Source organism: Populus euphratica, unplaced genomic scaffold (genome assembly GCF_000495115.2).
Source record: "Populus euphratica unplaced genomic scaffold, PopEup_1.0 scaffold8.1, whole genome shotgun sequence".
In the NCBI taxonomy this organism is placed as follows: domain Eukaryota; kingdom Viridiplantae; phylum Streptophyta; class Magnoliopsida; order Malpighiales; family Salicaceae; genus Populus; species Populus euphratica.
Genome location: NW_011499855.1, coordinates 1358891 through 1382430, shown reverse-complemented (window position 1 = coordinate 1382430; position 23540 = coordinate 1358891). Strand labels below are relative to the sequence as shown.

The following is a 23540-nucleotide window of genomic DNA, read 5'->3' as shown; positions in this document are numbered from 1 at the left end:
ACCGGGGGGAAGCATCTTAAAGGCTTGGGTGGTTTATAGCCGAGTTAAAGATTTTATTAATATTTTTAATTAATTTTATGTATTTTTTTTATAATTCTTAATCAAGTTATTAAAAAAATTTAAAAATTTATATAGAGTTTTTTAATATTATGCTTTAACTTGTGTTAAAATTTTATAATTTTTGAAAAAATTTAAAAATTTAATGAAATATCACAATTTGATCGGTGGACGTAATTTTCAATTTGATCATTAGATTGAGCTGAAATTTTATGAGAAATTTTAAATTATATTAAATAAAATCTAGTTAAAATTTTAGGATGAATGCAGTTTGATAGTACTAACAAAAAAAACCATCAAATAAAAACAAAACAACTTATTAAAAGTAAAATGATTATTTACAATTAAAAAATAAAACAAAGAAGCTATTTCTTTTTTGTAGATGCTGCCAACTGAACAAAAACAAAAATAAAAAAGAAAGCAAAGAAAAGACAAGAGAGAGAAAGAGAGAAGAAAGAGAAAAATATAATTTTTTTTTAAAAAAATAAGAGAATATTCTTTTAAACTTATAAAATCTAGTTTATAAAACACTAATTCATGCAAAAATCAAATGAAAGAAGAAGAAAATGAGAGAAGAAAAAAATTTAATTATTTTATTTTTCAGTTGACATGATATTATTATTTTATTTTAGTTGAGAATTGTAACAATATCGATTCAGTTTTAATTATAAATAAATTATATTTTACAAAATATTGAATGATGTAACTTCAATAATGAGTTTATTTTTATTTTATGTACTTTAAATTTATTTTTTTATATTTTAAATTAAAATTTTATTATTAATTTTAAAAATTCGTACATGAGTTAATAATTAATTTTAAAAAAATTTATATATTTATTTAATAGTCATGACTGAAAAAATTCCTTGCTACACCTCCCTCGCATGCGAGTTATGTTGATGCCAGAGAACTAGGTATTATACCTTACCTTCTTCAAGATCACGAACTCGCCGATAGGTTCCTGAGATTTTTCTTCTTCTTCCTGTTGTTCAATCAACCTCGGTGGTTTTGGGAAGGTGGCAGAGAGTAGAGGCTGCCTTAATGGGAGTCACTCAGGCACAGGTCATCGCCAGCTATCTCTCTCTCTCTCAAACCTCTTGAATTGAGGTCATGGCCACCTTTCATAGTCAATAACTGCTACGTGATTTCACCTCCACTTGCCTCCTCTCCCTATCTTCCTCCCTTTTCAAGCATTGCTAGCTACCATCGCTTCTAAGCAGCATTTAAGAATATATTAAATAATATTTTTTTAATATTAATGTATCAAAATCATCAAAAGATCTTTTTTTTTAAAAAAATAATTTAATAATTTTTAAATTAAAAATACTTTAAAATACAGGTTTTAATGCATGCTCTCTTTCGAATTCATCCTTCTCTATCCCTCCACTTTCCGGTCCTCATAGCAATTTTTTTTTTTTTAATTTTCATGTTAGCATATTAAAATAATAAAAAAATAATTTAAATACAAAAATAAAAAAAACAAAGTGCAACCGGGTTGTGGTTCAAACTCAACATTACAATCGCATTTTTACTACAGGAAGTGTATGGTGGTTAAAATTATAATTCATCTCAACTATAATATTAAAATTACTTAATTAATTAACATGCCTCACAATATTAATCTGTTTCTAAATTGGAACTACAAAAGCGATATAAGATGCCCAATACATTTATGGTATTTAGTAATTAATTAAAGAAAATGAGATTGGAGTACATATGATCCTTACGCAAGTAGAGAAACTTTACATGTATATCTTAATACACAAAAAATTATATAAAATAATAAACTAGCTTTATATTATATCAAATATGCATTTCAATTTAACCTGTAAGTTTACTATGCATTTTTTTTCAAAAGGTAATTTATTTTTATATTTCAAAAGTATTTTTTTAAAAAATAAATTTTATTTTTATGTTTTTACTTCATATTTTTTTTTTAGATTGTTTTAATATACTGATTTTAAAAATAAAAAAATATTATTTGAATGTGTTTTCAAACAAAAAAATATTTTAAAAAACATAATTACCCTAAATATAAACACAATTATAACCCCAACTACAACTACATAATTTTATAAGATATTCTTGCATATTTTTCACATGTTCTACATAATTATCTGTGCTCCTATTTATAAATTTAAGAGCTACTGAGTCTTCATGTGTGGATTGTAAAAGGAAAAACTAAATATTTAATTTTTCAATTTATTTACTCAATCATCTTTTACAGTTTTGTGACCAATTTCACATGACCTTAATTAAAAAAAATCAGATAGTAAAAAAGAAATAATTATGATATAATGATAGATATTCCCTCTTCTCTTTGAACTAGACAAAGGGTGAATCCAATTTATTTTCATTAAAAGTACACGTGGTTTCATGACAGAGCGCTTACTAGAAAGGCGATTGCTATAGAGAGTGCCTCTAGCATGAGTCCTTTACCCTGAAACAGTTTTTAGTTTGTCTTCTTCTACAATCTTAGGGTAACGAATTATGTAGTTTTTAAATTATTTTTTTAGATATATAAAAATAATAAAATTTTATTTTTTTAAAATTATTTTTATATTAACATATAAAAATATTACAAAATTAATTTTAAACAAAAAATATTTTTCAAAAAATTATAAAACATGATTTTAACAGCAAAAATAAACAGCACATACTATATCATTTAAGTTAGATTTTCAAGTTGAGAATTTAAGGGTAGAAAAATAATCTTGACATTCAATTAAAACAAAAATATAAAATTAAGGTAATATTTGTTTTTATGTTTTAAAAAATTTAATTTTTTTATTTTTTTCTTTGCTTCAATTTAATATTTTTTTGATATTTTTAAATTATTTTAATATATTAATATTAAAAATAAAAAAATATTTTAATATATTATTAAATAAAAAATACTTAAAAAACAACTAAACCACCCAAACAGGCTATGATTTTTTGGTACGTCATTGCCCATGTGGGCGTTGTTAAGTACATCTTTGTCTTTCTTGCTTGGCAACAGACCTGAGCCACCTCCTTTCCCCACTTCTGGCTCTCTTCTTGCTAGCAAAGACAATCCCATTTCTGTTTTCTCTTCAAAAATGGAAGATCAATCTCCAAGTATGTTATCAATGCTCATTTTCTTTTCTTGAAGTTTGTGTTTTTATCCTCATCTTGGTTCCTGAACACTCATTGCCTTTATATGTATGTCTCTGTACTTTAAGTTGTTAATGGGCTAGAGGGGATGGCTTTGCTTCACATTAAGCATTCAAAATTCAAACCCTTAGTGCAATAACGTGATCCTGTTATAGATTTGTTCAACATTGTTAATTTGTGTATACGTGTTCTTTGGTCTCTTGTGAAATATAGGGGGAAAAACCCAGAAATCGGACATGAACCTTGAAACGAAATTAATAATACTGCACCAAACTCGTTCTTATTTTGAGAAAAAGAAGCACATAGAAAAAATTGATGTAACATATGTGATTTTTCTCTCCATAATCGATTTGCATTTTTCTCTCCAGAACTTGTTATATCAGCTCCTCCTGTTTCGTTTAATGTATTCTGCTTTTCTCTGATTGGTGTGTTTTAGCTTTTCTCGATTTTTGTTTTATGGATAGCAATTATATCCGACTAAGGCTTTTCACTATGCTGTAGTCAGTCTGCTTGGGAAGGGTGAAAATCGTGTTCCTTAAATTTATTTATTTATTTTTTTGTTAAAAAATATTTTTTTTAATGTTTTTATATCACTTTAATATATTAATTTTAAAATTAATTTTTTCAAAAAAATTATTTTAATATATATCTAAATAAAAAACACACCACAACCGGTACCTGGAAGCCTTCCCCTGCTATTTATCAATGGATTCCTCTGGCTGTGGTTGAAGAAGTGCACCACCAAGATTTGAACAAGAGAACCCTAATAGCACTAACTGTTGCTTCCACTCTCCTTGTTGGAATAGTGTTGTTTCTCTCATGTTGCTGGATCTGTAGACTGAAAAAATCAAGGACATGCTGTGCCAAAAGTAAAGGCAATGGTATCTTCTTTTCCAAGAATTGAATTTGCTTTTCCTGTTACAATTTTCCTTTTTGAGGCATGTTACACACGATTGTGCTTTTTATGCAGACTCAGTATTTCAGCTTTTTTTGTTTGAATTTAATATTTAGATGTCCCGACTGTGGATAAATTAATTTCCTTGAGGATGGCTGAGAAGAAGGGTTCAGTTGCTGTTATAGAATATCATTTGTTGGAAGCTGCAACAAACAATTTCCAGGAAGTTAATGTCCTGGGTGAAGGTGGTCGTGGATGTTTGTATAAAGCTTGTTTCAGTGAAAAACTCCTTGCAGCAGTGAGGAGATTTGAAGGTGAAGAACAGGACATTGAAAGAGAATTTGAGGTAACGTATTACATGAAATTGATTTGATTATCAATTGTTTTGAATCATTATGGATTCTTAAATTTTTTTCCTTTCCATTGAAATTTTGTTTGTAAATGCAGAACGAGCTGAACTGGTTAACGAAAATTCATCATCAAAACATAATTTCTCTTCTGGGTTACTGCATTCATGGTGAACAAAGGTTTCTCGTGTATGAAATGATGCAAAATGGGTCTTTGGAAAGTCAATTGCATGGTAAACTTCATATCTATCCGACTTTTAAAATTAAAAAATAAGCATTAGAAGACTCCAACTTGTGCCTTTTTTCTTACACTATTTATGCTATTGATGAACATGCAGGGCCAACACATGGATCAGCATTAACTTGGAATCTGCGAATGAAAATTGCTGTTGATGTTGCAAGGTAACTCAAACTCCTGTTTTTCTGGTTTGCGCTTTACCTCTTTCTTTATCCTTTTCTTATGCTTACTACTTCCTCCCACCAAAACTGATATTGACCAGGGGACTAGAGTATCTTCATGAGCATTGCAATCCTCCTGTTGTCCATAGAGATCTGAAGTCATCTAATATTCTTCTGGATTCCAACTTCAATGCAAAGGTAAAAGCCATGCATGTATGACAACCTCATGAGTACTGCACTCCTCGTAGTTGCATGTTCTTAGCACCGGTCCGTGATTCTAACTAGGATGTTTCGTTTGATGAGCTTTTACTTATTCAGCTTTCGGACTTTGGCCTTGCTGTAGCTTCTGGTATCCAAAACAAGTACATAAAGCTTTCAGGAACTTTAGGTTATGTGGCACCAGAGTACCTTTTGGATGGTATGTCAAATTACTGCCAGAGAAGTCATATGCTGCTGACCATTGTTGTTTGATCTCTACTTCCAGAGAAGTCATATGCTGCTGACCAGCATATTTTTCATACTTCTGCTAATTACAAATTACATTGTTGCTTTCTTCTATGATTTCTTAGTTTATTTGTCAATCATATTTTCAGCAATTAAATACCATGTTCTTGCATTCTTTGATGAACTTTTCATAGTTCTAACTTCTGTCACATGAAATGTGATGATTTTCCAGGAAGAATCACTGTTTCAGCTCTATATCTGAGAAATAGAACTAAAAATGCTTACTGTTGAGGAGAGATTCTGATAGTGGATGCTTAAACAGAATATTTTATAAAAGGTTTTCATATTTTTAAAATCATGCGGTGTCTTTTAGCGCTTCATCCCTAAGGCTTAGTTTGTTAACAAGGCTGAACATATTCTGTGAGAAGAATGTCAGGTGTTGAATGAGGCGGGTTTTGCTATAGCCTCTTAATCTAATTCTGATGTGTGCTTTTTGATGATGAATTTTGGTAACAGGAGATCCATGGAAATCTTTTCTATTTCATTTTCAAGAACTATAAAATTCTACCAGAGAGTATCTTTTTCTTTCCTCGGTGCTACATAGTGAAGGTTTTTAAACAACATTTCCTGCATTTAGTCTTTCTTTGATACAGAATGAAGCCTGATTGTTTATTCAGCCAATCTCTTGGAAAGAGATGTATGATCGCTTCCATTTTTCCTTTCCAGGCAAACTAACTGATAAAAGTGATGTCTATGCTTTTGGAGTTCTCCTTCTGGAACTCCTGATAGGAAGAAAACCAGTGGAAAAGACGTCTCCGGATCATTTTCAGTTCATAGTCTCATGGGTAATTTTCCTTCAACATTTTTTAGCAGTCATGCCTCGAGGAGTCAACCTAATTGTACCATCATTTTTTACATGTAGGCCATGCCTCGGCTCGCTGACAGATCAAAGCTTCCCAACTTTGTGGATCCTGTTATCAAAGACACTATGAATTTAAAACACTTATACCAGGTATATTGAATAAGAAACTAAATATTTGTGTGCTCGTTACTTTTTTGTTCTTGCTTTTAGCGTACAAATTTAATCACATATTACCCTTGAGTAGGTAGCTGCAGTGGCAGTACTATGCGTGCAACAAGAACCAAGTTACAGGCCATTGATAACAGATGTCCTGCACTCTCTCATCCCTCTTGTACCTCTTGAGCTTGGAGGGTCACTGAGAATTACAGGACCTGTTCCTCTTGCCCTGCCTTCTCTCTGATGATGAGTACATCTCAAACTGACCATTTCTTTTGTATATTTAAATGTATGAAAATCATTAGAGTTTTTTCTATTTTTTTCATTGTTACATTTGTTAATTGAATTTATTTTTAGATGATTTCCCCTTAAACTGCTTCAATAATTGGATCTTCAGCAACACAATTTTCCGAGGTTTAAGTAAGATGTCCTGTTACATTTGTTAATTGAATTTATTTTTAGTTGATTTCCCCTTAAACTGCCTCAATAATTGGATCTTCAGCAACACAACTTTCCGAGGTTTTAGTAAGATGTCCCGATATCAGATAAAAAGGAGGGTGGTAGTTGCTGAAGGACATGAAAATAATGTACGGTGGTAGATTCTATTGTTTCATCCAGTCAACTTAATCGATCACCAGATATTGTTCTATCCTTCTGTTATGTGGATATTTAACACCGTGATCATAGTTCTCCAGAGCTCAGCTGTTTGAGCAGCAATGCATTGCAGATCAGGAGATATACAACGCTGTAGCCAAAGCTGCCCTCTCTGACATTTCAAGTCATTTTCTGCAAGACATGGCCTTAACGGTGTTGTAATGTGTGAAGTTGTAGCTTTAGATGACCATTCGTCGTGCCGAGTTTTTCTTGAGTAACATGCAACGCTTGCTCATTTGCACATCGATGGACACTAAGTTATTCATGGTTTCATCATTACATATAAGCCATTACGTTCCATTTTGACTGGTTTGAAACTTATCATTCTTCTGTATAACTCAAAAACTTGCCTTTAAATATGGAAATAAAGTTGGAATAAACCAGCCAGGCTCGGGCTACCCGCTTTGCATATTTACTTCAACTAAATTTATAAGAGCTGCTGAACAAAGTTATTTCTGCTTTCTGATGAAGCAGGAGAGAGCTTAGATCGGCTAAGGCAATGTAAAACTCTAGTAATTTTAGAGAATTTGGATGCCTCATCCAGATATGGAATTGGAATATGAATATTTTCGTATGGCAGATACAATACTGCCCCCAAAAACAAACAGCAATTAGGATCGAAGAAAGTATAAACCAATTGAGGTAGCAAATGATACAAGATAATTGTCTTATGCAGAAGCTTGGATGGCCTAACCCAATAGGACAAAAGGAACGCTATTAAGCAAGGTCCGAAAACTCTTGAATTCATCTGTTGAGGATTTTGACTCAAGTCCACCCTGTCGGATACAGACACGGAAGATGGGAGAACTATGCACAGATCCTGAAATCCTCGTCAACGCCAACTGTAAAATGCAAAATCTAAGCAGATTATCAAGCATATTCTGATGACAGCATGCATGTGTATACCTAGAAAACTAAGTGAATTCTATTTGATTATCACATGATGCAGATCATCAATGATGCAGGGTGGCGATCAATTATGAGAGACAATGTAATTCTTGTCTGTCATGCAACGACATGATTCACAGTTAGGCAACAAACAGACGTATTCTACAACATAATGCTTAGATTTGACATACTGGCCATGATATTATCAAAGAAACAAATAAAACAAAAACCGTGAAATTGGAGATATATTCTTGAGTTCATCAACAGTTCCGTATCCTTTTTATTGAACATTCTAAACTCCCACGAGATGGCTACAATTGCTTAATTCCCCCCACTACTTGGCCACATTTCCTCTCCATTTATCTCTTAAATTTCGAAAGAGAAATGGTACTACCAAGCTTCATCTGCACCAATAGCACCAAGAATATGCTTGTTAAAATTGTTCATCCCGGAGGTCACGTAGAGCTCCATGATAGGCCTGTTCTTGCAGAAGAGGTCATGCTTCGTAACCCAAGATGCATAGTCGCCTATCCGCATGTGTTCCGGCAGCCTTGGGCTATTGTTGCACCAGACACCATGCTACTGCTTGGTCAGAAGTTCTATGTCGTTCCTATAAACACAATCAGAAAGCTTCAGCGTAGGTCCAACACAAGATCTCAATCTCCAATCAATGATGTCCGAGCCAGCAAGACCCCTAACAACGATGAAAGGGGCAGTGATATCTCATCCAATTGCTGGTATTTTATTAGCAAGAACATGAAGTCACCGTGTCCTTGCTTACACAGAGACGACGATGAGAGAGCAAACACCACTGGAACTAACATCGATAGTAAAGCCAACACTCTTAATACAAGTGAGGAAACAAAATCATCAGGCAGCATAGGGTGTTCTGAGTCCAAGGATTGTACCAGGAAGAGAAGAAAGCAGATGACAACAGGATCACCCAACAGATTTACATCTCTTGATCAGTGGCAACCAAATCTAGACAGCATTGTCGAAGAACATCAAAGCAAATAGCCATATTAAAATATCTTTCCCATACTGCTTCATATAGATGTCCAATGATTTGTATATGCGTATGTGGACAATATGAAAGGTTACATTCAAGATTTGTCAAGATGAGAATGTATGTCAAGTGCCTGTAATCATGGTTGTAAACCTCCAGATTGATGAGCTAATGACGCGTTGTATGATAAAAAGGTTTCACCAATCCTAAATTTAAGGCTAAATTGTAAAGATAATTCCATTTAATACTTTGAATTTTAATAATTGAATGTTACAAAATTGTTTTTAAATAGTAAATTAAACCTAAATAACTAATAAAACTTAAATTAAATAAATATTCAACAATTAGGAAAGAAACTCAAAAATAAAAAACTCTGAAACAATAACCTCCAAATCTAGTTTAAACATGGAAATCATTTTAATGGGATTTAAGAATATGGTAAAAGTTATTTTTTTTTATAAATGCTTTAAAATATTATTTAAAAAAAAATTATTTTTGACATTAATATATTAAAACAATCCAAAAATGCTAAAAAAACTTAATTTGAAAACAAAAAATTTTTAAAAATGCTAAAAAAACTTAATTTGAAAACAAATTTTTTTTAATTTTTTTTTGATAAAAAACATGTTTAAACTCAATTTCAAACAGGGTCATAATAAACTAACTTTTTATAAATATAACTTGTAGAACAATTTATAAAATTTTAGTACGATATATTGATCCAATTAAAATTTACATTTGTTTTTATTAAAAAAGACTCGTTTAACTTGTTCAGATTTGATCCAAACCAATAAAAAATGGAAAACACCTTTCTTTTGTTGTTACTTTCCCTAAACTTCAAACCTAAAATTAAAAAGAAAAGATTATCTAGATTATTTTATAGTTAAGTTATTTTTATATTTATCATTCGTATTTAAAAAATATAGTTTATATCTTTAATTATTATATAATTTAATATAATTTACATAAATAATATAAACTGTAATATTAAAAAAAATGGAAGGTAAATATAAAAAAAATTAAACTATAAATAATCAGCATAATTTTTTAATTAATCTATCAAATTAAGCTGGTTAATTCTGAATATTGATCCTAAACGTGGTTTTAAGACCCTGCTCAATTTGATAGATTATCTCGATAATCCAAATCTTAGTTCAGATCAAATCCTTAAAAAAATAAAATTTAATTTAATTGTTTTAAATTTTCTTTTTTAAATGTGGATTGCTTTATTAACTCCCTTTTGCTATCAAAGCCTTGGAACATGTGAAGCTAAACAATCACTTGATATGTTTATTTTTGTGATTTAATGTATTTCTGAAAAATTTATGAAATTTTTTAGCATGAATAATTTTAAAATGTTAATATTAAAAATAAATTTTAAAAATAAAAAAATAATTTTAAAAACATTGTTTACTACACTATCAAATATAACTTCCGTAAAACAAGGTCAAATGTATTTTAATATTAGGCCACTTTTGAAAGACAGCACTGGTTACTATTTTACTTGCCATCTGGTCTCCTCTTCAATTGTGAAATGAGGATCCCACGGCACGTAACTTATTAAAGTTAAATTAGTGGTCAATTTGGGAGCCATATTCTCAATTTTCTCTTATTTTGATCATTTTATTCTTCTTTATTCTACTATCATCCTTAATCTTCTTATTTTTGTAATATTTTCCCCTTTCATCAGCCATGGTTAGAAACCATAACTACCTTCAATAACCTATCATTATATAAATACATAATAAAATTGAGAAATGATAAAAGTATATATGATTAGAAATGTAGTATAGAGTGTTTTTTTAATTAAAAATATATAAAAATAATATTTTTTATTTTTAACAAAAACACATAAAAATCATCCAAAAACACTTAAAAATCATCCATTTAATATCTTTATCAAACAAAAATAATTTAAAGAAACATTTTGTGACCTTAAAGTAGAGAAAGGGCAGATAGATAATTTAACAACATTACTAATTATGGTTTAATCACGAATACTTCAAAAAAAGAAAAAAGAAAAAGGTTTAATGGATGATAATCAGAACAAAAACATGTATGGACCATACTAAAACAAATTAAGAGTAGAGTGAGTAAATACACCAATAATCCCACAAAACTGTACCCTTGCAGGGGAAATGAACTTATCTAGTTTACCCCTGCCATGGAAATGAAAAGGAATAAATGCACGCAACCAAAACAGCTACGCATCAATCTCAAACGCCTTCCTCCTGTAGATGCAGCCACCGCCACCACCAACCCCTTCCCAGGTATAAACAACCAAAAACTTCCCTCGATTGTTCTTTCTATGAGCAATATCTTTGTTTATGGAATCTTTATTTATCTACCTGGTTAAATGTAATTCCATACTTCAATCCTTTTTCTTTCTGTTTTCTGCGTATCATGTTGTTTTCTAGATTATTAAGAAAGACAAGCCAACTATGAAGTATGTTGTAGAAGGTGCTAGGGCAGGACCCAAAGAGGGGCTGAAGCCGGCAAAACAATTTGATGATGAAGCAAACACAACAGCAGATTTATTAGCAGATATTAACCCATCACAAATCATCAAGACTGGAGATGGCTCCAGCACCATAAAGAACACAACCAAGGTGGGTGAAATGAGCAAGGATGATAAAAACTCTCATAACGACTCAGGTAATTTCATTGATTAGTGACTGGTAGTGAGTTCACCAGAACTGTCCTGAATTCTTTGATAAAGTTTGCTTTAAAGCACAAATTTGGGATTTTCAGGATTGAAATTTGCCACCAAAATGTTACTAGCTAACATCTTGTTCTTTTAGGTGGGCCAAAGATATCTGCCAAATCACAATTGCTGGAGACTTTAGCTGCAAACAAGTGGAAGCCCCCTTTATTTGAATGCTTCAAGGAAGAAGGACCATGCCACAAGAAATTGTAAGTACAAAATATGGAGTAAACAATCTTGGTTAAACCAAGTCATTTTTTTTCCTTTGGGTACATTTCTTTCTCATTCTCTAATACTTAAATCTTTTTTCTTTCTGTTTTCTGCGTGTCATGTTGTTTTCTAGATTATTAAGAAAGACAAGCCAACTATGAAGTATGTTGTAGAAGGTGCTAGGGCAGGACCCAAAGAGGGGCTGAAGCCGGCAAAACAAGTGGAAGCCCCCTTTATTTGAATGCTTCAAGGAAGAAGGACCTTGCCACAAGAAATTGTAAGTACAAAATATGGAGTAAACAATCTTGGTTAAACCAATTATCTAGGTGGTGACCAACCGGTAAAGACTTGAATTAAGGAGTTTGTTTTCTCAGTGGTTTTAAGTTCGAGTCCTTGGTTATTCATATGATGGCTACTGGAGGCTTACATGGTCGTTAACTTTAGGGCCTGTGGAATTAATCATGATGCGCGCAAACTGGTCTGAACATCTATATTAATCTAAAAAAAAAAAAATCTTGATTAAACTAAGTTTTTTTTTTTTCTTTGGGTACATTTCTTTCTCATTCTCTGTTTTTCAAAGCTTTTAAGTTATGAGTATTTCAAGATCCATTGCAGGTTTACCTACAAGGTTGTAATTGGGATTGAAGGAGAAGCATCGACTGTATTGGAGTGTTTTGGTTATCCTAAATCAACAAAGAAAACAGCAGCTGAACATGCAGCTGAAGGGGCATTGTGGTACTTGAAGCATTCGGGTTATTTTCCAATCAAGAAGGTTAAGAGGAAAAAATAATTATTTATAGTTAGAAATTATTTACATTTAGACTAATTAGGTCACATTCTGTATATATATTTTTTTTTTTTTTTGATTTACGTGGGGTGTCCGGGCCAGCTTACGCGCACCACGACTAATCCCCACGGCTCACTGAACACCCTGCAAACCCAGCAGGCAGGTAAGGCAGCGCGGGACTGACAGGCATGCAACTCCAAGGCTCGAACTCGGGACAGCAGAAGACGCAAAGCGCCATTCCACCGCTGAGCATGTAGTAGTGGTAGTAAAATTAAGGTTTACCATCTGTACCCATGTATTTAGAAATCGTACATTTTTCTCTGTTGTTTTGTAGAGTTAGACTTGATCCTTAGTTGAATAAGCTTTTCCTGATTTAAAAAAAAATATATAAATACGTTAGAATTGGATGAAATATTCTAACAAAAAAAATATTGAGGTGAAAAACCAATCTTCCCTGGATTAGCTTGCGAACTGCCGGCAACATCCATTTTCACGAATCCCACCTGGGTCTGCACCATGAAAAAGACCCAAGTTCTGAAAATAATCACAAATTCATAGATTAAATCTAAATATTAATGAAGAAATCACGGTTCAGGGTTATGCGATCCAATGGCCTGTTTTCAGCCTACCTGGTTTACGAAACAATCCAAACTCTAGTCCCTTTCGACCCCATTGCAGTTTCTCTAATGAATGGTGTGTAAACAACATTTTGTAAAAGAATTGCTGGATTGAGATAACTATCGTAAGTTTATACTTTATCTAATAAGCCCAATCATGATAACACTATTGATCTGCACACTAATCCACTCAAATTGGAAAAGATTAACCAATTGAAACTATTCCCATTTCATGGTTAGCTGTTCCGTCTAATTCATCCCCTCTAAAATAAAAACATATCTTAATTAAAATTAACGTCCTAAATATATCAACAATCAGAGTGGCGCAGCGGAAGCGTGGTGGGCCCATAACCCACAGGTCCCTGGATCGAAACCAGGCTCTGATAGCCAGAGTGGCTTCCCTCTGTTCCCTTTTTGCCCCTGATCTCCTAAAGCTTCTCTGCTTCTGGAATTTTATGTCTTTTAATCATGGAAAAAGCTGCCCTGCTCCTTCAATCTCTACTAGAATTCTATTATCTCGTGTCCTTTCACTCCAAGTTTGTGCAACTCTATGGATAATTCGATTTCCACAGGCTTTTTCCCACAACTTAGCTATTACGATATTAACAGCTCGTGAAATCAAATTCCTTTAGCTGTTAACATGTATACCAAAATCACTGTAATATTGAATGTGTTTGATGTATGATATGTTTTTTAATTGAACATATATTTAAAAAATAATTTTGTAGTGCTTTTTGTTTCATTAAATGGCGAACGCACATAGAACCTTGTCTGTTTTTTTTTTTTTTTTTTTTAATTTTTTACAAGCTATAATTTTCTTCATAGAAGTAAGAAGATGAGCCCATATGATTGGATCAAAACTATGAGGTAGTTACTCTAGAAGCAGAAATGAAAGCTGACATGCAAGACGCGAAAATGTATGTGATAGTGAAATTCAATGTTGGGTTGATTATTCCCAAATCTTGCATATCTTACAAGCTAATAATCAAGATTGTCAGAAGAACAATGAAATAGATTAATACCCTAATCCCTCGAACCTAGGACTCTCTCCCCTCTCCACAGAGAGAGAGAGAGAGAGAGAGAGACACTATAAACTCATTGTTTCTCATTCAAACAGTGTAGTGTTGTTGAATGGTCTCAATGTCAAGTCCCTTGAGTTTCACCACTGACTCCACATGACCCTTGAGCGTGTGAAGCTCCCTCAGCCTGGAACAAAGGAGATCATGAGTGGAATTAAGATATGTAGGCATAGATTGGGAAGAAATTGCTAATAGTGAAAATCAAAAGCTTCGGAGATCATTACCGAGCGACCTCAGCGCGCCTCTTGGCATGTTCAGCGATATCATGTAACTCTCTGTAGTTGCTCTTATCATTGAAAAGTTCTGAGCCCTCGGGAGGATGCAGTCCATGATTGGTGCGTTGATCAGCAGCCCCTGGCGCCATCCTCTCTCGTTTTCCGTACTCCTCCTTTGAGGTGAAAGCTGTCTGCATAATCATGTGTAACATCGGTAAATATTAAACATAGGGGAGAAGGTTTCAAGATGAAACATCAAAAGATTCGTTAGTAAAAAACAAATGATCACACTGACCTTATTTTGGAGGAGACTATCCCAGGATTTGCTACTTAGAGCATAGCGGATTATGAATTTGAGGAAATCAAGAGGGATATAGAAGATGATGCTGTAAAGCCAGATAACACCTGCCCATCCCCATCCAATTCCATGGATCCTCGCAAATCCCCAATTGGCATACACGGCGATGATTGTCGCAATCTTAATGGTAAACCAGAAACATTGATCATTAGGTTGTACTTTCACAATATGCACGTGCGGGCGCGCGCGCACACAAAAAAAACAACTGGAACGAAAAGTTCTAAACAACTCACCAGTTGTGCCAGGACAAAGGCAATCAAAAGGTAAATACCAGGGCGTTCGACATAAGACCAGCTTCGGGACCTAGTAACGAAAATGAGTGCCTGACTAACAATACTCACTTGAAGGTATACAGCTGATATTAGCTCGTAATGGTTGTTCCTGATGGACCTAACACCAAATTTATCCTGCAAATATTGACAGTGTGCTATCATTATTAGTACTACAGAAGACACTATAGCAGTGACAAACTGGCAGAAGGAACAAACATTACACGTTCTTATATGCTTTACAGAAATATAAACAGCATGATAAAACCAAGTGCTAGTTGTAAGGTCTCTAGTAATTCTTACAGAGAAGAAGTCGGAACTGTGAACAATCCAGAAGAATACAACAGTCATTAAAGCTAAGTAGGTGCCTAGAATGACACCAGTAGCAAAGATCTCCTTAAGCTTCCAGGAATCAGGAAGTGGAGATGGTTTCACTCTGTCTTTGGAAATAGTCATGATTGTCCCATCATTAAGAATGGCAATTATCAAAACCATGAACGGAGAAAAATCAAATTTCCAAATTAGAGCAAGGAGCAGAAAACCCAGCACAATACGGATGGTTATAGTCACTGCATAGATGGTGTAATTCTTCATTCTCTGGAAGATGGCTCTGCTTGTTAACACAGCACTCACTATCACACTCAATCCTGGCTCTGTCAGGACAATGTCAGATGCACCACGGGCTGCATCAGTTGCATCGGCCACTGCAATTCCGATGTCTGCCTTCTTCAGAGCAGGCGCGTCATTAACACCATCTCCAGTCATCCCGCAAACATGCTTCCTAGCTTGCAGCCTCTTCACAATCTCATACTTATGCTCTGAATATATGATCATTAATTAAATTCATCGATATGTTTTTTATGCATAAAAGGAAAAAACTAATATTATTTTCTTCTTCATGCAGAAAAGGCAAGATGAAAAACTTCCACCTCTCTTGATATATTGTTTTACAAAATCGTTTCATGTCTCACCAGCTAATTCCAAAATATTGAATAAATCCATGTAATGAATGCTCATAAAGGATTTCATTTCTAAGGGGATCTAGTTTTTTGTTTATTAAAAGAAAATAAACTTAGATGCTGCGATGACGAGCGAAGCATCGAACAACGTGGGAAGCATCAAGATCCATGTAAACAACATTAATCATATTGAAACAGTAGAATTTAGTCCAATTACCAGGGAAGACACCAGCAAAGCCATCAGCCTTTTCAATGAGCTCATCAACAGGAAGGGCTGCAGTTGACTCATCCGGGTGCTGCCCAAGGAGGGCAGAAGAGGGATACATGTTGGTTCCCATTCCAAGCCTCCGACCAGTCTCCTTGCCAATTGCCAGCTGATCACCCGTGATCATCTTAACATTGACACCTAGGTTGAGGGCACGAGTAATGGTCTCTGCACTGTCATGCCTAGGAGGATCAAAGAGAGGTAACAGGCCCACAAATTCCCATGGTCCTCCAGGGCTTTCCTTGGTTTTCTCTGGGACAATCTGCAAAGACAAGATGTCTAAATCAGATAGAGTTCCATGTATCAGTAATTACTTCAGCACACAATTCCGAGGAAACGAGAACATGAGCTCACTTGTCTACAAACAGCCAGGGAGCGGAGGCCTCGTTCAGCATACTTATCAATGATGGCATGAGCTTTTCTTGCTATATCTTCCCGGAGGTTGCACAGTGCAATGATCTGTCAGGAGATTTTAAATGCATTTGACGATATAGTGTAGTAAAAGGGTAGGAAGAAGAAGGAATACGAGGCAATAGATGATCTATAACCTGCTCGGGGGCGCCTTTGCTAACTCGGTGCCAATCGCCATCAGGGTCGATATATGTTATAGCTGTACGCTTTTCCACTGGATTAAATGGCAAGAAATGCACCTCAGTGATGCTTGCTCTGGCCTGCAGAGTGAAATAAATTCATAGTCAGGCATTCAGTTATATTCAAAGGTCATAATAACCCAACACTTGACATTGTCGGTGAGGTAAACAGTCAGTCGGAGAGCAATGCTTTCTTGACAAGTTACAAGCTAGGGAAAATAAGCTTAATTGCCAATAAAGTAAGATGAAAGTGCAGCAAGCTAGGTCCAGTTAAATAAAAAATACATGCCAAGGATCAAAATGTGATTTAAAGTCTGATCCTACAATTCTCTCTTCTCTACTATGATGCTGCTAGTCATCACCTCATCCATTTTTCTCTATTCAGCGAGATTATTTAGAAGATTTGTTGCTAATACTGTGCAGCACCTTAATAAAGTGTTCACAATGCTAATCCTTTTCTTTTTTATCGGCCCAGTTTTTTAAGAAATTTAAAGTGAGGAAGCACAGCATATTAGTGTCGTATGAAGGCTTGTCAAAGTATTTGCATATCTCATGATCAACTGTAACGTTACCTCCTTGGGATCCGCCAACATCCCAACAATACAAGCATCGATAGCATCCTGATTCTCAATCCTGGAGGCCCTAGCGCCCAGTAAAATCACATTGTCTTGGTCAACATCGTTAGCAAATACCTGAAAAATAAACAAAAACATCAATAATCAGTGAGCCCAAGCTGAACGAATATGAAATGTTGATACCCAATCAGGTTTTAAGTACCCATTTGGTATTCATGACCTGAACTTACATCTGAACCTAAATACTATAGTTTACATTAGTCTATATGTATGTCATTTTTTAAAACTTTAAATTTATTTATTTATTTATCTTCGATGGGTAGGGTTTGGGTTCAGGTGAATTAAACTAAACATTAACGCCCAGTTCCAAACCAAATTTTTGCCCTTTAAATTTTACTCGGAACCTGTGTCCTGATCGGGTCTAAAATTTTGAAATCTATTTGGGTTGATTCTACCTGTATTCATTGATTTTGAGTGAAATTGCCATCTCTGTACTTTCGCTCCTTTTTTTTTCCTCGTTGTCCTACAGTTTTATGTGCTATGTGAAGGGGGGGAGCCCTCCTTAATTAATCTACCTTGAGCTATCACTTACAAATTTTGTGTGTACTAACCTCGACCAAGCTCTTGTCCACTGTAAGTTTGTTAAGAGTGAGGGTGCCGGTCTTGTCACTGCATAATACATCCATTCCAGCCATTTCTTCAATAGCTGTCATCCTCTTTGTGATAGCACCTTGCTGTGAAAGCCGGTGGGATCCAATGGCCATTGTTACTGACAACACGGTTGGCATGGCTATAGGGATTCCTCCAATAAGAAGCACCAAAATATTGTCAATACCATCCCGGTACTTGCGGCTCTGAATTGGCCACATTACGATTGCCTCTATGACTATTCCCACTACAATGGAGACTATGCAGAAGTTTCCAATGGATGTCAACACCTGATCAAACCATATCACCATCAAGCATCCATTAGAAAGAAAAGATGAAAGTTAGAAGATACTTGAAAGTGCACTTATGGAACTTTAGAACCTGCAATGGTGATGTTTGTTATTTGCTACTAGAAATTCTAATAATTCGAATTTTGTTCCTTCAAAAAACAAAACATCTGCTAACACCTTGGAATAATACATAATCTATAATAGTTAATGATTTAACACTTGGTAGATTAACTGATAATTTCTGGAGCTGATTTCAAATTATGGAACAGTTTTGACAATAATAGCATGCTCTTTCTCATCTTTCTTTATCAAGAACTGACTTCCTTCTGTTGTTTCTTTATCCCCAGAGTCGACTACAAGTTTTTTTTCCAGTTAGCCCTCCAGACTCTGTACCTTTTGGAAATGCCCCACTTGATTTGTGCTGTCTACGAGATGAGCAGCTTTACCAAAAAAGGTGTGCACCCCAGTGGCAATCACAACAGCTTCAATCTCACCATGCTTGCAAGTAGACCCAGAGAAGATTTCATCACCTGGGTTCTTTGTAACTGGCAAAGACTCGCCAGTGAGAGCAGACTGATCAATTTTAAGCGGGTCACCCTCCAGCAGACGAGCATCTGCTGGTATAATGTCCCCCAGCTTTATGCTGATTACATCTCCCGGGACCAAGACAGCAGCCTCATGCTCGATCCACCTTCCATCTCTCAAAACCTGTAAACAAAATTATCAACATTATTAAAAGAAAAAATGTAAAGAATAAATGTCATTAGTTTTTGTACTTGAGTCCCTACAGACTTCCGAATTAAGCGAGAGAGTCAGATGCTGTTATGCAAATATTATACCTTGGTTTTCAGGGCGAGACCTGCCATAAGAGCTGCTGCAGCGTTGCCTGCACTATTTTCTTCTACGAAGCTTATAGTTGAGTTAATAAGAAGCAATACCGCAATACCCACGAAGTCTTGCCAGTCTGGTGGCTTGCCCTGCATTTATATTAATTCACACAGACAAATAAAAATTAAACATTCATGAACAAATATAGAGACATAGAAATGCAAATTAACCTGTCCGTTTGCAAGAACAATGGCCACGACAGCAGCACCCTCCATGACCCATGAGAGTGGATTCCACATAAAACCCAAGAATTTCAAAATCTTGCTCTCCTGTTCCAAACAATCCAGCTTATCAGTTCCATCTTACAGCTTCAAAATTAACAGCAAAATAAATAAATAAAAGATTAAATTATCGTTTTTTTTTTTTTTTGCCTTTCTCTCTTCTAGCTTGTTTGGACCAAAAATTTCAAGCCTCTTCTGGCCTTCCTCTGTAGACAAACCCTCTTTCGTGCATTGCAATCGTTGAAATACTTCATCAACTGGAATACGCTCCTGTAGTTAAATTCCAAAACCATTAAGCAACCACCGTTAATAGATAAATAAATAAAAATCTACTAAAACCTCAGAACAAAAGCACAAAATTTCAAAAGAAGTTTATTAGCGCATAAGCAGAACTCTGATGTCTTGGAAACCAAACAACAAAACACCCAAGTCATTAATAGCAATAAAGCGAGGTTTATCAGTATCTGTGTGTGTGTGTATCGTAAAAAAATATATCTTGAAAGCAGAGACAGTAAAGCTTACGTACGTAACAAACATAAACAACAACAATAATATAAACCTTCGAAAAAATGCCGTAGCCAAAACCAAACAAGACGATTTATATCATGAAAGCTGAGTCTCGTAATCAACACGTTATCTGCTACAATCTAGAAGTAATTAATATGGTATCATCATCAACTATACGTGCATTAAAAAAAATAGGAGGAGGAGTCTCACTAGGTCGACGTTCTCGTTTATGATTTCCTGCAAGCTGAGGCAATTGCCATGGGCGGCGGCGGTGGCTGTGCCGTCGGCTGACATATCTTCGATCGCCAACCTCGCAATCCTTCAGCAAAACCTAGCGCTACAGCACATTGCACTCACAGAAAAGATTTTTACGATTAAGAGAAAAGAAAAGGAGAAAGTCTCTGCGTCACTCTTTGTGATTTATAAGCAGAGTTGAAAATCAGTTATAGTTTTTGAGGAGTCTATTTGGTGACGTTTTAGAAATTAAAGCACACTCTCACCAGTATTAGGACTTCCTCTTACGTACTCTTTCTTCTTTTTGAATCCATCCCAAATTCGGAGCGAACGACCTGGACTCTTGTGGGTCCCCGTTATTCTCGGTCTTTTATTTATTTATTTCTTAAATATTATTTTCCTTTTCTATTCTCACATCTTCTTGCTTAGTTAATTTCCTGATTTTATAACCCGGCCCGGTTGCCCGATGAATCCAGTGACATGCCAACTGAAAGCTTGGTGTGGACTTGATTTTATTTTTAATTAGCTTTATTTAATAAAATATATTATTTTATGATTCTTTAAATAACAATTTATTTTTAAAAATAATAATTTAAATTCATCGATTCACGAGTCAACTGGTACAATTCACAAACTAAGCCTTGACTCAAGCTATTTTTGAGTTGAGTTGAGTTGAGTTGAGTTGTAACTATATTTAATGCTACGATTGTCTACTGATATCAAGATTTTTGGTCGCTTACGTGGAGAAACATTCCACATCAGTGATAAAAGTATAAACGTCTTTCTTATGTGGCGTTGAGTGATTGGGTGCTCCGAGGTTTCACTAAAGGGGTGTGACTCCGTGCGGCAAGATACTAACAACGTAATTCTTCTCACGAGAAACGTGTGTGCATGCAAGGGTCTCTGGAAAGATGGGACACGTCATAGAATCAAGAGAAAGGGTCAGATGGAGCCCCGAAGTGTAAAGTTTTTTGTTTTTAGAAGGAAATTGTGAAGATATTCGTTGATCAGTGGATTGAAATTGAAGTTAAAATTGAAAGATAGGGATCAAATTAGAATTAAATGAACAATTGAAACGAATGTTACCAAGTTAAGCTAGTTTTTTTTTTTTGGCTGAGATTATATAGTAAATTAATTTAATTTTTTAAATCAATTAATCTCATTAAAAATAAAATAATAACTTATTACTGAAGCGTAGTGCTGCTACAGGTCAGGTCATGAAATGTAATCATTTTTAAATGTTTAAGAGTATAATAACAGTTTTTTTTAAAATATTTTTTGTTTAAAAATATATTAAAATAATACTTTTTTATTCTTAAAAAATTATTTTTAATACCAATATATCAAAATAATATAAAAATATTAAAAAAATTAAATACTTTTAAAACATAAAACAAATAAACTTCTAATCATAAATCAAAACACACGATGGGTGTATTTATTGATTATATTCTCAGCAATAAATAGTTTTCAACTTGATAGTTCGGAATTACAACACTGAACCATGAGGCCCATCAAGCGGCACTGGCCCTTTCCTTGATGATACAGAGAGATGTTGGTCTTCCAACCACTTTGCCCTTGTTCTTACAGGCCCGAAGAATGCACACATTGAAATGGGCTTGAGGTACAGGCTTATCCTTTTTATTTTATTTTCATTTTTAGGACTCCAGATTCTTGTTAGATGTTAGGGATTATATTGATTTCTCGGAATAATATGCTCATTTAACATACACAGGAGAAAAATTAAAAGGAGTATTATCGTGAAATTTAAATTTTATATAGTGCATGTGTGCTAATTTTCCTTTTTTTCTTGAATTTTCATCTCTGTGGAGAGGTGACGTGAGTGGATCGGGGAATCAAATATAAAATGTTCATAAACTTATGAATTAAAAATCCAGTTAGGAAGAATCAATCTTCCTATCTCTATCAAGGATTCTAAGTAACTTTGAACTCGCATTGATAAGAAAATTGTTCTGCAGAAGCTGGTGCTTTGCACATTCTCAACATGAATATATAATCTAAAAATTCACACTATATATTACATGCAAAGTTATTAAATATTATTTAGCCATAACATGAAAATGAATTGAGCGCGTTAATTCTGTTGATGAGGTTTATTAAAATAATATAATTTTAATAAAAAAAATTAAAAAAGTTTTGATTGGGTGACCAATCAAGTCGGATTAAGTTGTTTTTTTTATATATAAAAGAAAACAACTAGTTATCACATCAATTCAGGTTTTTGTCTAGAATCCATTTCTGCTATGTTCGTTCCATTCTACTTCCAGTTGCCTTTCGATTCATCAAGTGCTCTTTTGAATTAGAAAATGGGGATATGGAGAGTGCTTCGGCTTTTAGTGCTTGACCACCAACCTTGAGAAAATAGCTGGCGGATCTATGTATTGCCCACTCAATTCCAAGTATCTAATTCCAATGATAAAAAAAGATCCAAAGTTCAGCATGGGATTGAAATGGTTCACTGGGCTAAAGTCCCACATGATTAATTGTCTCCCCCATGATTTGGACATGCGATTCCATGCACTATGATCCTTGTCCATGACAGGCAGCTTCTGTTTTTCTAGCATTTTTAAGATAAAAAAAGACCACCTTTGTATTGTATGTACGTAGTTATTTGGCCATTGATTCTATCATAGGCATGATGAAAAGATGAACAGGTTAAGGTTTCTCTCGTAGGTGTAAAGACTGGTGATGTATATTGTTTGATAGGGGAAAATGGATCAAATACAGGTCGCACGTAAAATGCGAAGGGAATTTGCATTATTAAACATCATGGGGAATTAGGAATGCATAATCATGCTTGGAACCTTAGTTGTGAATGTTTGTGGGGGACAAAATCAATTCCCAAATAGATGATGATTAATCATGAAGCATGAGGTTTGATTAGAGGAAATGGATCCCACCATTATTAATTTCGAGGATTAAGAAGGAGAAAACTTGGTATTCCTTCAGCTATGGTAAGTTCTTTCTTGTTTCTAATCAATTACAAATTACAATAAATAAAATAAAAAAGGTCAACTTTTATTCTCCACATATTTCACTTTGGATCTGCACATTAAAATTATTATTTTATTCTTTTTAATAAAAACTTTATGATCCCGTATAAAGGTTAAATGATCTTTTTATAATATTAAATTGTCATTACAAATATCATAGGACATCTAAATTCTTTCACTTTTAAAACATGCATTATAATTACTAGCATGCCCTTGAAAGCTAAGTTAATTGAACTCAAAGATAAGGGATATTTCAGACATTTTAAT

At 34.2% G+C, this 23540-nt stretch overlaps 4 protein-coding genes and 1 non-coding gene across 16 annotated transcripts; 4 read left to right on the top strand and 1 right to left on the bottom strand.

The window, feature by feature from the left end:
- Nucleotides 1-2992: 2992 nt before the first annotated feature.
- Nucleotides 2993-16309, top strand: LOC105122946 (Protein kinase superfamily protein). Of its 9 annotated transcripts, XR_841774.1 has the most exons (12): nt 2993-3156; nt 3999-4073; nt 4204-4433; nt 4535-4667; nt 4773-4836; nt 4935-5031; nt 5152-5251; nt 6004-6122; nt 6200-6289; nt 6384-6545; nt 6653-6709; nt 6815-6900. XR_841774.1 is itself a non-coding variant. In XM_011022345.1 (11 exons), exons 1-10 carry the CDS (start codon nt 3012-3014, stop codon nt 6537-6539), a joined length of 1209 nt encoding a protein of 402 aa, XP_011020647.1. In that variant the 5' UTR covers nt 2993-3011; the 3' UTR covers nt 6540-6545; nt 16299-16309. The 9 variants fall into 9 exon arrangements, 5 of the variants coding, with proteins under 5 accessions (XP_011020647.1, XP_011020645.1, XP_011020643.1 ...); XR_841773.1 differs by having other exon boundaries at nt 6384-6709; XM_011022345.1 differs by lacking the exons at nt 6653-6709; nt 6815-6900 and adding an exon at nt 16299-16309.
- On the top strand, nt 8222-8854 carry LOC105123163 (uncharacterized). Its single transcript, XM_011022673.1, has one exon. It carries the CDS (start codon nt 8222-8224, stop codon nt 8852-8854), a length of 633 nt encoding a protein of 210 aa, XP_011020975.1.
- On the top strand, nt 10952-12597 carry LOC105122948 (RNAse THREE-like protein 1). Of its 4 annotated transcripts, none has more exons than XM_011022347.1 (5): nt 10952-11113; nt 11261-11498; nt 11645-11699; nt 11978-12034; nt 12373-12597. In XM_011022347.1, the coding sequence occupies exons 1-5, from the start codon at nt 11081-11083 to the stop codon at nt 12545-12547; spliced, it is 558 nt and encodes a 185-aa protein (XP_011020649.1). In that variant the 5' UTR covers nt 10952-11080; the 3' UTR covers nt 12548-12597. The 4 variants fall into 4 exon arrangements, with proteins under 4 accessions (XP_011020649.1, XP_011020652.1, XP_011020648.1 ...); XM_011022350.1 differs by having other exon boundaries at nt 10953-11113; nt 12362-12597; XM_011022346.1 differs by lacking the exon at nt 11978-12034 and having other exon boundaries at nt 10954-11113; nt 11645-11756.
- TRNAM-CAU (transfer RNA methionine (anticodon CAU)) lies at nt 13476-13547 on the top strand. The gene has a single exon. It is a non-coding gene; the product is annotated as a tRNA-Met (tRNA).
- On the bottom strand, nt 14078-20486 carry LOC105122949 (plasma membrane ATPase-like). The gene is made up of 15 exons (XM_011022351.1): nt 20236-20486; nt 19669-19788; nt 19468-19566; nt 19249-19386; nt 18803-19117; nt 18083-18409; nt 17469-17588; nt 16855-16977; nt 16661-16765; nt 16259-16568; nt 15386-15900; nt 15047-15220; nt 14751-14933; nt 14465-14646; nt 14078-14367 (listed from the first exon to the last, which is right to left on the bottom strand). Exons 1-15 carry the CDS (start codon nt 20317-20319, stop codon nt 14271-14273), a joined length of 2892 nt encoding a protein of 963 aa, XP_011020653.1. The 5' UTR covers nt 20320-20486; the 3' UTR covers nt 14078-14270.
- Nucleotides 20487-23540: the final 3054 nt, after the last annotated feature.

Bases quoted from the DNA above. Each gene is read 5' to 3' on its own strand.
- LOC105122946 (XM_011022345.1), top strand. From the start codon at position 3,012: ATGTGGGCGTTGTTAAGTACATCTTTGTCTTTCTTGCTTGGCAACAGA. The intron at 5,032-5,151 runs GTAAAAGCCATG...TTACTTATTCAG, and splicing joins ATTCCAACTTCAATGCAAAG to CTTTCGGACTTTGGCCTTGC. The intron at 6,123-6,199 runs GTAATTTTCCTT...TTTTACATGTAG, and splicing joins TTCAGTTCATAGTCTCATGG to GCCATGCCTCGGCTCGCTGA.
- LOC105123163 (XM_011022673.1), top strand. From the start codon at position 8,222: ATGGTACTACCAAGCTTCATCTGCACCAATAGCACCAAGAATATGCTT.
- LOC105122948 (XM_011022347.1), top strand. From the start codon at position 11,081: ATGCAGCCACCGCCACCACCAACCCCTTCCCAG. The intron at 11,114-11,260 runs GTATAAACAACC...GTTGTTTTCTAG, and splicing joins CACCACCAACCCCTTCCCAG to ATTATTAAGAAAGACAAGCC. The intron at 11,700-11,977 runs GTGGAAGCCCCC...CCGGCAAAACAA, and splicing joins GAGACTTTAGCTGCAAACAA to GTGGAAGCCCCCTTTATTTG.
- LOC105122949 (XM_011022351.1), bottom strand. From the start codon at position 20,319: ATGTCAGCCGACGGCACAGCCACCGCCGCCGCCCATGGCAATTGCCTC. The intron at 18,410-18,802 runs GTACAGAGTCTG...TGGTTTGATCAG, and splicing joins AAGTGGGGCATTTCCAAAAG to GTGTTGACATCCATTGGAAA. The intron at 15,901-16,258 runs GTAATTGGACTA...TCATATATTCAG, and splicing joins CTTTGCTGGTGTCTTCCCTG to AGCATAAGTATGAGATTGTG.